This window comes from Caenorhabditis elegans, chromosome III (genome assembly GCF_000002985.6).
Source record: "Caenorhabditis elegans chromosome III".
Classification (NCBI taxonomy): domain Eukaryota; kingdom Metazoa; phylum Nematoda; class Chromadorea; order Rhabditida; family Rhabditidae; genus Caenorhabditis; species Caenorhabditis elegans.
Genome location: NC_003281.10, coordinates 6,237,134 through 6,251,695, shown reverse-complemented (window position 1 = coordinate 6,251,695; position 14,562 = coordinate 6,237,134). Strand labels below are relative to the sequence as shown.

General features: G+C 36.9%; 4 protein-coding genes, 2 non-coding genes and 2 pseudogenes across 8 annotated transcripts; 6 read left to right on the top strand and 2 right to left on the bottom strand.

Annotated features, from left to right (window-relative positions):
• Positions 1-88: 88 nt before the first annotated feature.
• Positions 89-3,054, bottom strand: stt-3 (Dolichyl-diphosphooligosaccharide--protein glycosyltransferase subunit stt-3). The gene is made up of 5 exons (NM_065961.6): positions 2,356-3,054; positions 1,824-2,300; positions 1,552-1,772; positions 557-1,384; positions 89-505 (listed from the first exon to the last, which is right to left on the bottom strand). The coding sequence occupies exons 1-5, from the start codon at positions 3,047-3,049 to the stop codon at positions 452-454; spliced, it is 2,274 nt and encodes a 757-aa protein (NP_498362.1). The 5' UTR covers positions 3,050-3,054; the 3' UTR covers positions 89-451.
• A 139-nt stretch (positions 3,055-3,193) lies between these two features.
• On the top strand, positions 3,194-3,265 carry T12A2.20. The gene has a single exon (NR_052364.1). It is a non-coding gene; the product is annotated as an Unclassified non-coding RNA T12A2.20 (non-coding RNA).
• A 272-nt stretch (positions 3,266-3,537) lies between these two features.
• gen-1 (GEN1 Holliday junction resolvase homolog) lies at positions 3,538-5,770 on the top strand. The gene is made up of 10 exons (NM_065960.5): positions 3,538-3,636; positions 3,683-3,773; positions 3,829-3,910; positions 3,965-4,054; positions 4,105-4,339; positions 4,394-4,559; positions 4,611-4,724; positions 4,774-4,957; positions 5,005-5,207; positions 5,367-5,770. The coding sequence occupies exons 1-10, from the start codon at positions 3,549-3,551 to the stop codon at positions 5,416-5,418; spliced, it is 1,305 nt and encodes a 434-aa protein (NP_498361.1). The 5' UTR covers positions 3,538-3,548; the 3' UTR covers positions 5,419-5,770.
• Positions 5,771-5,867: 97 nt separating this feature from the next.
• bcas-2 (Pre-mRNA-splicing factor SPF27) lies at positions 5,868-7,024 on the top strand. Its single transcript, NM_065959.8, has 5 exons — positions 5,868-5,939; positions 6,037-6,126; positions 6,178-6,369; positions 6,444-6,709; positions 6,761-7,024. The coding sequence occupies exons 1-5, from the start codon at positions 5,877-5,879 to the stop codon at positions 6,864-6,866; spliced, it is 717 nt and encodes a 238-aa protein (NP_498360.2). The 5' UTR covers positions 5,868-5,876; the 3' UTR covers positions 6,867-7,024.
• On the top strand, positions 6,938-6,958 carry 21ur-12830. The gene has a single exon (NR_052363.1).
• A 288-nt stretch (positions 7,025-7,312) lies between the features above and the next one.
• On the top strand, positions 7,313-9,848 carry T12A2.6 (annotated as a pseudogene). Its single transcript has 3 exons — positions 7,313-7,578; positions 7,722-9,771; positions 9,830-9,848. Coding segments are annotated over exons 1-3 (2,335 nt in total).
• Positions 9,849-10,247: 399 nt separating this feature from the next.
• Positions 10,248-10,868, bottom strand: T12A2.3 (TPX2 domain-containing protein; the record flags this gene model as incomplete). Its single annotated transcript, NM_065957.6, has 1 exon — positions 10,248-10,868. One exon carries the CDS (start codon positions 10,866-10,868, stop codon positions 10,248-10,250), a length of 621 nt encoding a protein of 206 aa, NP_498358.1.
• A 1,045-nt stretch (positions 10,869-11,913) lies between these two features.
• T12A2.5 lies at positions 11,914-14,438 on the top strand (annotated as a pseudogene). Its single transcript has 4 exons — positions 11,914-11,920; positions 11,967-12,023; positions 12,115-14,186; positions 14,357-14,438. Coding segments are annotated over exons 1-4 (2,218 nt in total).
• Positions 14,439-14,562: the final 124 nt, after the last annotated feature.

Here is a 14,562-nt window from a genome sequence, read left to right as displayed (position 1 = left end):
TGCGCAAGACGGCGAAGGACATGATCCAATAAAATGATATTGTAGTCATGCCGTTGTGGTTGTTAAAAAGAATCGATAGTTTCCTTTTCAATAAATACCTCTTTTATTAAAAAATAAATACACAACATTAATAACGACACGTGTCCCATGGGTGACTTGCGACTAAAAACAGAGAAAAGGAGCAAGGAAGCTTTGGGATGAAGGGAAAAATAAATTAAAGGTGGGAATCTTTAAAACCTTAACAACTTACAACGCTTTGGTTTGGAGAGAAAAAGGAAGAGAGATGGTAAGAGAACGCAAGAGTGTGTGATGGGGTGAACGGTAATAAATAGAAAAATCAAAAGGGAAAGAGAAGAAAATCAATAAATTACAATCCCAAATCATTATCACAGTGAACCTAATCTTTTAAAAATCATCCGAATAATACATATTCCAATTGTTCAGCTTGGACTTAAGCTTTAGAAGCGGTTGGAGCTGGTCGAATCACTCCTTTTTTGTTTTTACCCTGCAATCGTTTATAATTATTACAAATAGTGGAATATTTTTAAATCGTTACCTGTGTGGCCTTCTTCCCCTTAATTGGGATGGTAGCCTCTTCACTCTTCACTGTTGGTCTGTTTGGAAGCTTCTTACGCTTGTAGATACGCACAAGCCAGTTCTCCGTTGTATATGCTTCTTCTATGTATTCAAGAGTGATATCCTTCTTTCCAATTACATATCCACGAGTTCTATCGAAGCCACCAGCCTGGTTGTATCCAACACGAGTTTCACCAAAACGATAATAGCTCATTTTGTACATGAGGCAATTGAGCATAGTTTCAGAAGCACCTGCTCCAGTGGAATATTCACCAGTCGATGTGAAGTAGTTCTCCTCGCGGATATCTTTCGGGTGTTCTCCTTGTGCAATACGAACCATCCACAAGAATTTGTTGATATCATCTCCAGAATATCCAATAACTCCTCCGAAAATAACAAGAATGTAGTCAACGTCGAGTTCGGTCATAATTTCGTAAGCGGCTGATTCATTGGAGGACATGGCTTTTCCGACAAGGGCAATGTGCGAGTTGTTCCAGGTATTGTTGTCAACTAATGTAGTACGGTTGGCCATTCCTGCGATTTGATATCCATAATCCCACCATGACATAACACGGGCATCATCAGCTGTGTTCTCGCGGAGCCAGTGATAAGCCTCACGGAAATCGTCCATGATGATACGGTCTCCGTTGTTAGTAGAACTTTGGAGGACGACAGATGGATGAGAATAGGCGTTGGATGTGACGTAGGTAGCATGGACAACGAACATGAGTAGGAAGATCACAAGGATGATTGAAATGATTGTACGCACATTAGAAGAAACTCCGGACTCATCTCCATCGTTGGCGTTCTGAAAAATCATATTACAGTAATTCCACATTAAAAACTAAAAATATAAACAACGCAAAACAAGCCTTTTTTAATTAAAAAAACATGAGGCTATAGAAACACATAAACGGACAAGGACGAAACACAACTGACAAGACTGGACAAACTGCTGTTAACACTTTCAGGTACCCTGGATTTGACGTTCTTGGCGGCTTTATCGTACAACTTCTCGTCCTTTGTGGTTCCTGACTGAGAAGAAGAACGCTCTTTTGTTTCTTCGTCCTTCAAGTATTTCTCGAAAGTGTAAGAGAATCCGATACCGGCGAGCACACAAACAGCTGGAGTGAGGGTGAGCATGAGACGGACCATGACTCCGGCGAAGTAAACCGCAGACACAGCGTACAGGATAACTGAAAAACGAAATTTTAAAAATATTCATATCCAGAATTGTTTAGACTTACTGAAAACACGCTCATCGTTGACCTTCTTAATACAATACCACAATCCAACTGGGAACACAGCAGCGGTAATATGGAGATCGAAGAAGAATGATACCCAGGTTGTTGGCTGATGTTCAGAGACAGAAGCAATGATTGGAATATGAATTTTCGCGTATCCGGTGTCCCAGAGAGAGTAGAAACGTCCAGAGAATGGAGCGACATATCCTCCCCAAACCAATGCGAAATAAACAACAACGGAGAGAGCTCCCAAAATGGTCAATCCTCCCACAAAGAGAGTCATGAATTGTTGCCGGGTGATGCGGTTGCGAGCGTAGTGCATGAGAGCAACAATTTGAAGAAGACCAAATACTCCAAAAGCTGGCATGTGCTCGGAAGTACGAACTGGTTGGAATCCTACAAATGGAACTTGCATCGAGAGGATGGTGGCAAGGCAATAGAACGATGTGTAGGAAACAAACAGACGGGACGAGTAGCGACCTGAAATAAAAATTTTTGCGACTGATAAATTGCATTTAATTTTTTTTTTAATTACCCATGATGATGAGAGCCAAAGCGTGAAGTGGAATCAAGTTGATAATGAAAACATATCCTCCCCATGCGGAAACCATGTAAAAGTATGAAAGGGCACATAACGAAGCCCACATAATCGATCCGGTCTTGAGCGATTTCACCCATAAATAATACGTGAATTGAAGAGCAAAGATGGCAATTCCCTCGTTATCATAGGATCCAGCAACTGAACGGGAGGTATATCCTGGAGAAATAGCAATGAAGCAAGCGGCGAAAAGACCAGCTCCTGGGCTCCACAACTCCTTTGTAAGTAGATAGGTGGCAATGGCAGTCAGGCCAGAGAATGTTGGAGCCAGAAATACGCAAACTTCACGAATGTGAACATGGAAGTTAAGGGAATCCAAAATCCAGTGAATTAATCCAGATGTTACCATGAGTCCTGGATATACAGTTCCTCCGACAATACGACCAAGTGGATACCAGGCACGCTCATCAAACCAATTCAAGAATTTATAGAAACCATGTTGAACCATATGATGTGTAGCGCGATAGTTAAACCATGGATCGAACTCGTGGATAATCGACTCAAAGCGGACGATGGCGAAAAGGCGGGAGGCGAATCCGACGAACCATGCCAGAGCCAGTACGACGATGGTAAGAAGAGTTGTCGCTCCGACGCGACTACTCGCTGTTCGAGCCGCCGTTGTTGATGTCATTACCTGAAAAGAGAAATTCTTGAGTTTTGAATATAGTTGACGTGGACGAAATAGTCATAGGAAGGAATGAATATTGGAAATTGTGTTTTTTAATAAATAGCTTTTCTCATCACAAATGATTGCAGAAAAAAACAATAACCATTAAATAGATTTTTGGACACGAAAGGTTAAAACAAAGCCTAATATTTTGAGCGCAACTTGCTCCATTCATGTATTATTTTATGTTATTCATGTTACTAATAAAAATTCTCAATGTATTTCTCACAAAGATATCGTAAAATGGCATGAAAAACAAAAGAAATCGAGCAATTTGGAGCCATTCTCCAACGGTGTGTAGTCGTGGCAAATTCAAAAGACGCAAGATCGTGGTGAGACCCGTCCCTCGTCGTCTCTCATGTCGATTTACGCGCACATTAACTGACGCGGGCTCCTCTCTTCCTCTATTTTCGATTATTTTTCGAATTTTCCCTCATTTCCCTCACTTTTAGATGCTACTAGAATGACTATTAACGGGATATGGGAGTGGGCGAACCACGTAGTTCGAAAAGTGCCAAATGAGACCATGCGCGATAAGACATTATCGATCGGTGAGTGATTAAAGTTTAATTTCAAATTTAAAAAAAAAATGTTCAGATGGCCACATTTGGTTATACGAAAGCCTGAAAGGCTGTGAAGCTCATCATCAACAAACTCCTAACAGCTACCTGGTCACATTTTTCACAAGGTAAGAATATTATTTTAAATGTTCCGAAATTACTATATCTAACGTTTTTTTGCAGAATCCAACGCCTCTTGGAGCTAAAAATTATTCCTATTGTTGTTTTCGACAATATTAACGCAAGTTCATCTGCTCATGAATCGGTAGGAAGGAATTGAGTGAAAACGTGTATTTGAAAATTAACTTCAAAATTTCAGAAAGATCAGAACGAATTTGTGCCACGAAAGAGGCGAAGTTTTGGAGACTCTCCGTTTACAAATTTAGTGGATCATGTGTACAAAACAAATGTATGTTTTTTTTTAAATATTATAACCTGTAAATTAGAAAAAAATTCCAGGCTCTTCTCACAGAACTTGGGATAAAAGTCATCATTGCTCCAGGAGATGGTGAAGCTCAATGTGCACGGTTAGAAGATCTCGGAGTGACAAGTGGTTGTATAACGACAGATTTCGATTACTTTTTGTTTGGCGGAAAGAATTTGTACAGATTTGACTTTACCGCCGGCACTTCTTCCACCGCTTGTCTTCATGACATCATGCATCTTTCCCTGGGAAGAATGTTTATGGAGAAAAGTAAGTAGTTTTCAGCGTTGAAAAAATAAAGTAATCGTTAAAAAGTTGTTTCAGAAGTCTCCCGTCCTCATCTAATTTCAACTGCAATTCTTCTCGGTTGCGACTATTTTCAACGTGGTGTTCAAAACATTGGAATTGTCTCGGTTTTTGATATTCTGGGAGAATTTGGTGACGACGGAAATGAAGAAATAGATCCTCATGTGATTTTAGATCGTTTTGCGTAAGCTGTTCTAACTGTGTTTATTATGAATATTTTATTATTATTATTCAGGTCATACGTACGCGAAGAAATTCCAGCTCGTTCAGAAGACACCCAACGGAAGCTTCGTTTACGACGAAAAAAGTATAATTTTCCTGTTGGATTTCCTAATTGTGATGCCGTACAGTTAGTTTTTATTAGAAGTTGCTGTATCTATTTTTTTTTTAATTTTCAGCAATGCAATTACGATGTATCTTCGGCCACCCGTATCAAGTGAAATTCCGAAAATTATTCCAAGAGCTGCAAATTTTCAACAAGTCGCAGAGATTATGATGAAGGAATGTGGTTGGCCAGCAACAAGAACACAGAAAGAATTAGCTCTTAGTATTCGGAGAAAAGTGCATCTGACGACAACTGTGGTGAGCAAATAATTTTAGAATATTCACAAAAATGTATATATTTCCAGGCTCAAACTCGAATTCCTGATTTCTTTGCTGCCACCAAATCGAAGAATTTCACACCGATCGTAGAGCCATGTGAATCACTTGAAGACTACATTTCTGCAAATAATACTTGGATGAGAAAACGAAAACGATCAGAATCTCCACAAATTTTACAACACCATGCGAAACGACAGGTTCCAGACAGAAAGCGATCTGTAAAAATACGGTGAGACTTTGTTGGAAAAATTATGAACATTTGACAATAAAAATTGTAAAACGAAAAATCTATTTCGAAATCACTCAAAATTAATATTTTCGTGCAAAATAACTTATTTTTAAAGTTTGTTTCCCGTTAAAAAAAAACAATTAAACGGTTTTATTGCAGTGCCTTCAAGCCATATCCCACTGATGTCATCGAACTTGGCGACTCGGATTAATATACAAAAAAAGTTCATCCAAATTACTCATATTTCGAATTTAAAAATTCATAATTTTAAACCCCCAATTCACACAGTATACATCCTCTCATTTTTATCCAACATTTGTCTCACACACATTCCGAAGGATCCTTCCACTTTTTTGTACTATTTCCCACTCTTTTTCTCCAAAAATCCCGTTGAAAATTGAAAATTCCCCTTTTGATTCTCGAAAAAATGGTTCCCGTTGAAAACTTCTTTTTTTTAAATCCGGCCGTAATAGTTTCTATTCGACTTTTTTTTGCTTATTGCTCGTCTCAATTGTAATATGATTTGATTGAACACAAGTAATTTGATTGAGAAATAATTCAAAAAGTCAATGTTTCTTGGTTTTTATTTTCGAAGTGTTAATTCATGTTAATCTTTATCTCTAATCTCAGAAGTTCATTATTTCGACAGAACAATTTCAGGTTCACGTGATGAGCTCCAAACCGTTAGCACTTACCGGTGGAAGTGGTTCTAGTCAGTTGCAGGATGATCAGGTAAATATTTTTGAGATTCTAAAATCAATTTTATCCACCTATCCAAGTTTTTAAGTAGTTTAAACTACTAGTTTCAGTGTAAAATGACTATTTTCAGGTTCTTGTCGATGCTCTTCCTTACCTTGACACAGAGTACAACGAGGCGGATCGACAGCTCGCAATGAAACTTGTGGAGCATGAGTGCAAGGTTCATTACTTCTGCCAATTCCGCCATATATGGAAAATTTAATGTTTTCAGACATTCCGTCCAACGAAAAATTACTTGACACATCTTCCAGTGCCCGACTATGATGCTTTTCTCACAAAGTGTATGCTCAAAGAAATGGATCGAATGAAAAAGAAAGAAGAGATGGGAAAGTTGGATATGAGTCGTTGTGAACTTCCTGCTCCATCTGCTGTTAAGGGAGTTGATAGAAAACTTTGGGCGAAGGTTAGTAGATAAATTTCAATGAATCAATAAAGGCAACTACTAATTAAAAAATACATCATAATATTCGTTTTCAGGTTCTTCGCAATGCAAAAGCTCAAAATGAGCATCTTCTGATGCGCCAGATCAATCTGGAACTTATGGATGAATACGCTGCTGAGAGTTATCTTCAGAGAAACAAAGTTATGGAAGATCTTCTAACACATGCCGAGAAAGAACTCCGAAAAACGAAAGAAGCCGTCATGGAAGTTCATGCGAATCGAAAAATGGCACAGTTGAAGGCAGGAGAAAAAGTAAAACAATTGGAACAGTCATGGGTCAGCATGGTTACCAATAATTATAGGTAAGACAAAATACTTTGTTCTAATTTTTAATTACTTATTCAACTTTTCAGAATGGAAATGGAAAATCGACAAATCGACAGTGATAACAGAAAACAAATCAAGGCGCTCAAATTGGATCCGACAAAGTTAGATGACAAAGAGGATCAGGAGAACTGATTTTGGATTTGGCTCTATTTAAAAAATGTTTTATACACACTTCAAATCGATACTCTTTTCACTTTCTCCACTTGTCCCTGTTATTGCCCCTTATTATTTTTGCATATTTGTTTAACATATTTTTATTCGTGAAACAAAATAAAACAATGGGAAATTTCTGTAAGATTCGTTTCAAGTTATGCAAAATATGAGAATCTAGGCGTCTTTATAAGGCAAGTTTTCTACTCTCGAGGGATCCTATTCTGTTCTCTACCAATCGACTGCCTCCTGTAAAATTATGAAGGGTAGGTTTTTCAAAAGATGATACCTAACTAGTTCTTGGAAAAGCTCTAAATTACAGTGAGCTGGATTTTTTAAACTATCAGGTTATACAAATCTACAAAAATGTCAAACTCGGAACCCCTTTTCAGTCGAAGTTTTGGCAAATTGCCAAAATTTTGAAAAATATGAGCTTAGAGATCCAAAGCAATGAAAAACATTTTTTGGTCGACTTCCAAAATTATGAGTTGCAAAAACTGAGTAATTGTCACTTTTTGACAGCAAATAAAAATTCTCAAAACTTTAAATTGTTTTCAAAACGATTTAGCTCTATAGTAGTAGTAATTTTCCAACTTGAAGGATAGCGTAGAAAGTGGATGAAAAAAGAAATGGAAAATTACAGTACTCTCCGCAATTGTCTTCATTGGAGTATTACATCGAGTGGCTATTGCTGGTTAGTTTACTTTCTGACAACAAATTTAGACACTTTCAAGGTTGGGAAATATTTCCAGATATTTCTAAAATTTATGTATTGTCTTGTTCTGACTTTGTTCTGAATTATCCTTAAAATTTCAATAAACCCCAATTCCATTCCAGGCAGTCTCCAAGACCCAGACCCTAAAGCAATACCTGGTCTGAATGAATTTCGGGGAATGAATATTCTCGGTTTCTATGAAGCACTCAAAGAACTTTACCTCACTGGTGGATTTTCAAAGAGCCTTCCATTCAATAGTATTATTCTTTCACAACTGTCGATTCCTGATATTGTTTATCAACAATTGATACGAGCATTTGAATTGACAAGATGGGAAATTAAAAATGGAGATTCTTCTTTGAAACGGTTAGAAGGAATTATTGCACTCAACGAGCCTTCTGTATTGCCTCGTGAACCATGGCTAATTCAACTTGCTACTACAATTCAAGCGAGCTCTAGGAACACTCGAAACGTGGCATTTTCCATTCGAGAACTTGGAGCGAAACTAGTAAAGGATAAATTCTCTAGGGAGAGCTACATAAATGGAACTGTTCTTCGAACTTATATTAATACTTGGCTCAATGCAGAATTACCAGAAGAAGTGCACAAAGCTAATTTGGTCGAAGTTTTAGTTACTTGCCATCATACTCTTGGCCCTGAAAATTTCGGAAAATTGGGTGACTTTCTTGAGATAATACCATTCCAGATGAACGGAATGTATAGAAAAGATTCCGAATTTTTGTATTTTTACGAACATCGTGTAGGAGAAGCCATTGCTAATTCGGATCAAACAGTGCAAATGTTGATTTTTTATTCGAGATGGTTTTATGAACGTCACTGCAACGAAAGATGTTAAAGATTCAATTATAAATCGTCTTGCATCAATAGATCTTCTTTCTTCTCAAGATCTTCAGATATTCGACGGATCACAACCAGGATCTAAAAACACAACAAGACATGAAAAGACTCTGAATAACTTGTCGAAGATTTGGGCGGAAATTGGGAATAAAGAACTGAAAACCAGATTTGTAAATGCAGCAAGACCAATCATCAATGAAATTGGAGGTTTGGAAGGTGCCAAGAGTGCATTGATTGCTGGAGCAAGACTGATTAAGAATTTTGATGGCTCCGTGGAAAACGCAAAACTAAAATACAATCAGTTGATTCAAACTTTCCAAGCTTTTCCACATTTCAAAGAGCTTCTCCCATTGGCTTTTGACATCACCATGCTTCTTAACAGAACTACCAATACAGAGGGAGTCACTGGATCTCAGCTTCTTTTCAGCTTAGTCTTTGAGCAGAAGTTCACACCATCAAATATGATATTCGAGTCTACGAAGACTAAATCTCTAGAAACTATGCAGACATTTTTCGGAGCAATAAATTTTTCGAAAACTTCAGGATTTGGGACTCTAATGGAAGTTCTTGCTAAGGAGAAGATTCGATTAAACAAGTTCAGAGATTATGTCTCAAAACTTGACGATGATAGAATATTAGTAAGGAACTTGAGAAAATATTTCGATGTTACTACAACTGAAGAAATCGGGAAAAAAGTTCGTTCGGCGCTCCAAAGTATTCGAGATATTTCATCCACTAATGAGGATCTCAATGAAATTCTGAAAACTGTTCGAGACATTTACCGATCCAGTAACTCTGCAAGTATCTTCATGTTGCTCTCTGACATTTCAAAATTATCAAGAGATGCGAGATGGCTGGATTCATGGTCTGCATTCAGGGCGATCCACAACTTGAACAATGGGCCTCCATCATATCCTCTATCTCTTGCAGCCCTCTTCCAAGATCTTTATAAAATTATAAAATCGAATGGAAGCTACCGAGAAGTATTTCTGGCACTGCAAATGCTCATGGAAATGGAGAAACCGGAAGTGATCACTGCAAAATGCAAATTCATCGATTCCTTCTACACAGGACTTCAAAACATTGACAATTCAATCGAAGAATTCGGAGTGATCACGAGTGATATTCACCGTTGGAATGAAGCAACAATTTCTGTAGATGCCCTTGTCCAATTGTTGAAAGCATCAGGATCGTTGGAAAATCTGAAAAAGTTTCTCGGTTACCACAATAGCTACACAACTGATGTAAACAACCCGAATAATTCAGTTGACAAAATTGGTGATATGATAGTTTATTTGGAAAAGAATGGATACAGTAAGTTTGAAACACGTTTAGGTAGATTTAAAAAAATACTCAATTTGTTAAACTTCAGGAACCCCTGGACAATAACGGCAAGCGACAACGTTCTTCCTTTCTTCTGACTCATTCAATTTAATTGAATAAATTATTGATAACTTTATGACGATTTTTGATTAAATACATAAAATACGCGGAAAAACTTTTGGTTGGGCCATCGTTCCAAATTGTGATATTTGAGAATTTACCACTGACAATCCATTTAAAATTCAAATAATTCTTTTCCAAAGTTAGACTTTGTTTGGCCAAGAGTTTTTATAAAGATTCTCACCACTCGCAAAACCCACATGACACTTTCACATGTAAGGTACAAAATTTTATTAAAGCACACAATTATTGACAATATAAACCCGGTACAAAATAATTAGTAATTTTGGAAATTAGAAAAATATTTGATAAGATGAATAGTTAGGTAACGTAGGAACACAATTAGATTACTTGAATCTGTAGGCGTACTGCTCGAGCTGACGTTTCTTCATTCTCTTGGCTGGAAACATGACAGCTTCCTTTACTTCGTTGCATTTTTGGATGTTTGCAGCCTTCTTTGCTTGCTCTTTCAGTTTTCTGCTCTCAATGAACTTTTTCAACTTCTCATCATTGGCTCGATCTTTTTCAGCGGATTCTTGACGAGACTCTTGCTGATGTGGCTTCATGGTCCGTGAAGCTTGAGCAATCACTCTTTTTGGCTTTGAAGTGACTTTCATTGGGACGGTTCTTTTAGACGAGAACATATCAAATGAGAGTTCACTTGAAGAAGATGAAGAGTTCGATGCAGATGGGGATGTAGATCCAGGACTTCTTGACCTTTTTGGAGCAACTCTGGACTGATGTTCATCCGCTTCAAGGCGAGAAATAATTCTAACAATTTTTCTTGCTTCCCACATCATACTCTCTGAGTTGACATATTTCATGGTGAGTGCCTTGATATTGTGCTCTTTGAAAGTTTCCAATGAGATCTTGTTGTTCGCCATTTCAATGAGCGATTCTTTGGCATTGCATCCTGAATCCAAATTGAATTCGCAGACTGCCATATTGAGCTCCGGGGTGAACGACATTTTGAGGTTGTGCAAAGAAGTGCTGAGAATTACTAGAATAAAATGAAGAATTAAAAGATAAAGAGCAGCAAAGAAAATGCAAGTCAGACAAAGTTCGATGAACCTCAAAATACATAATCATTCAAACAAGGGAAAGGGAGTTTGATATGGAAAAGACAAAGAAAGACAAGAGGTGAGACCTCCAGCTGACTGAAAATGTAGAATGAATGACTATTCTAATGGCAACCGGATAATCTCATCATAAACGCTCGATGTGTAAGCCACCCCTCTTTACCAACCAGTATACGATACTTTGACCCAGTTATCGATCGAGATATGAAGGAATGGGAACAATACAACTTGCACCTCCATCGCCACATTCTGACATGTACCAAGATTTATGGCCTAACTGTGGCTATTGGTCTTCGGTGACGGATGGGAAAACTGTAACAAAAATAATAAGTAACGTCACGATCAGATTATGAGAGTTTCAGAATAATAACTTTCATTTGGAGTAACTTCTACAGTACCAGCCAAGCAAACTGACTTGCATGTTATACAGTTTGCTCAGTAGTGGGAGATATTGAAGTTCGTTTTTATTAGTTTTAAGATTGAAAAGCATAAGTCAACTAAATACAGAACATTATCCTTTCTAGGTTTAAAAAGTTATAGGATGCGAAGAAGAGTGAAGGCAACAGTTTTCAGAAAATGAAAATTGATAATTGAAGCTGACTTCCAACTTCTGATGGATTCATTCCTCTTTTCAAATAAAAACAATATTTTAATGTGTTTTTTTTTCAATTTTCTTTTTCAACATACATATATGTGTTCTTCGTAACTTTTCAAACAATTGTGTCCTTATTATCTTGAAAATCGAATTGAAAAAATCCATATTTTTCTTATTCAGTATTGAAATTCCAGAAACATTTTTCATCGCTTTCTTGCAGATTCTCTCATAAAATGCAAATTTTCCCTGAAAAATATGGAAATTTATATGCCTTCAAAAAGAGACATTCTTCCGTTTAGAAGTTCATTTTGTATTCAATTTTCCATTTTCTAAAGTTACATGAGGTGTAAGTTCTGATTATTTTCAAAGAGGTTGTATTTGCAATTTTTCAGTGTTTTCCGTTATTTTTTCTATAATAATTGGAAGTTCATTGCTCGGAAAATCAGTTGGTAAGTAGTTTTTTGAGCTCTATGAGCATCTTGTTAGGAATACCCTATTGACTTATTCAACTGACATTATTCCCAGTTTTATGCATTCCAGAGAGCCTTCAAGACCCGAAACCTGAAACAATCGATGCTCTCAATGCCTTTCAAGGAACGGATATTCTTCGCTTTTACGTGGCACTCAAAGAGCTTTATCTAACTGGGGGATTTGATATAAGCAATCCATTTAATGGAGCTATTGTTTCTGCAAAATCAATTCCTGAAGCAATATATGAACAAATTATTAGTGTATTTGAACTGACTAGATGGGAAATCAAAAATGGAGATGTTTCATTAAAACGAATGGATTCCATATTGAACATCAATGAACCGGATGCATTAGTTCTTCAACCATGGTTAATTAAAATAATCTCAACAATTTTGGATGATTTTTTAAATACTACTCGAAATGTGGCATTCTCAATTAGAGATATAGGTATTAGCATGGTTGCAAATAATTTCACAAGAGAAGGATACTCAAATGGAACTGATCTACGTGAATTTATAAGTGAATGGACTGAAAACGAATTCCCGGGTGAACAAAAAAGAGACAATTTGAATGAACTTTCACTTCTCTGTCATCATGCAATTGGACCTGAGAAGTTTGGAGCACTCGGAGATATTTTGGATTCAATTCCATGGCAAGTCGATAGAATGTACTTCAGAGATTATGCGGTTTTGAAGATCTACGAGAACAGACTTTTCAAATCAATGGGAGACGCAGATCAAACTGTAAGAATGCTCAATATTTTCAAGAAAGGATTTGAAGGAACTCTGAAGATCGATTCATCATTTAATCCATCAATTATTCATCGACTAGCTTCTAGCCAGCTAATTAATGAACAGGATCTTGCGATTTTCAATGGAATTGAAGGAGGTCCAATTTCAGTTGATGGATCAAAGCCTTCAAGAGATGAGAAAGTATTAGAGACATTGGGAAATATTTGGAATGAAATCAACAATTATGAGTTCAAAACAAGGTTTGCCAATTCATCAAAGCCAGTTCTAACACGGGTTGGAGGTCTGGAAGGTGTGAAGAATGCCATGATAGCTGGAGCACGATTGATCAAGAACTTGAATGGCTCAGTGGGAAATGCAAAAACCAAGTGTAGTCAAATGACGCATGCATTTCAAGCATATCCAACATTCAAAGATCTTCTGCCACTAGCATTTGACATTACTCTGCTCCTCAATCAAACTGATGAGACAACAGGTGTACCTGGATATATTCCATTCTTCAAATTTTTCTCTCAAGAAGACGTACCAACTGGTAGAATATTATTTGAATACACAAAGACCAAAGGAATTGATTATATGACTAGCTTCATAGAAGATATCACTATCTCAAACTTTGTAGGACTGAAGACTATTGTTGAGGCACTATTCAAGAAAAAAGTTAAGCGGAGTGATATGACAATGGATGTTACAAACCTTGAAAACGAAGAAAAGCGTTTGATCCATTTGAAGATCTATTTTAACCATGACACAACTGATAAAGAAGAAGGAGATGCGATATTTAAGGCTCTGAAGGGAATTTTGGATATTTCCTCTACCGATTAGAACTAATTACGATGATTCGAACTGTCAGAGATTTGTATCGAACTACAAACCCTCTCGAATCCTTGCAAAACATCAAAACGTTCTCAAAACTATCTCGTGACAAAAGATGGTTGGATGTTTGGACTGCCTTCTCAAATGCATTATATCTGAACAATGGGCCTCCACCGTATCCTCAGTTCGTTTCAGCCCTTTTCCAAGATCTTGATAAATTGGTAACAACTGATGAAAGCTATCAAGAAGTATTTTTGGCAATGCAAATGTTATTGGAAATCGATAATTTGGATGTGATAAATGCCAAGTGTCAATTTATTGATTCTTTCTACAGCGGACTTGAATATATTGAACCTGTAATTGAAGCATTTGGAGTTAGTACTCAAGATATTCGCAAATGGAATGAAGCAACAATCTTTGTAGATGCTCTTGTTCAGTTGTTGAAAGAATCCAGATCACATGAAAACTTGATGAAGTTCCTTGCATTCCATGGAAAATTTACTACTGTTAAAGATGACCCATCTGCTTCATTGGAACTTATCGGAGATATTATTGTATACTTGAATAAGTGAGGATATGGTAAGTGCAAGTTTTTTTTCTTCCACAAAAGTTTCCACACAGTTTCGACTACACTATATATTTTTTCTTTCGTTTCTTATCTCCATAGTAAAAAGAGGAAAAAAAAAGGGAATTGTATTTAATTTTGCCCTCCTTTTTTGTCGAAACCCTATAAAATATTGTATTTTCAGAAAACCGGAGCAAAGTGATGACGACGTCGTTTTCTTCATATTCTTCCATTTTTTCATATTTTTCATTGTCCAGATTGAATAAACCTTTGATCATTGAAGTTGTTTGCGTTCCGTTCGCGAAGCAAAAAATCCCATAATTCTCCCCAATTAAAATTTATACATAACGATTTGAACCTCATGGGAAAATGAGCAAAAGAGTCTTTTAT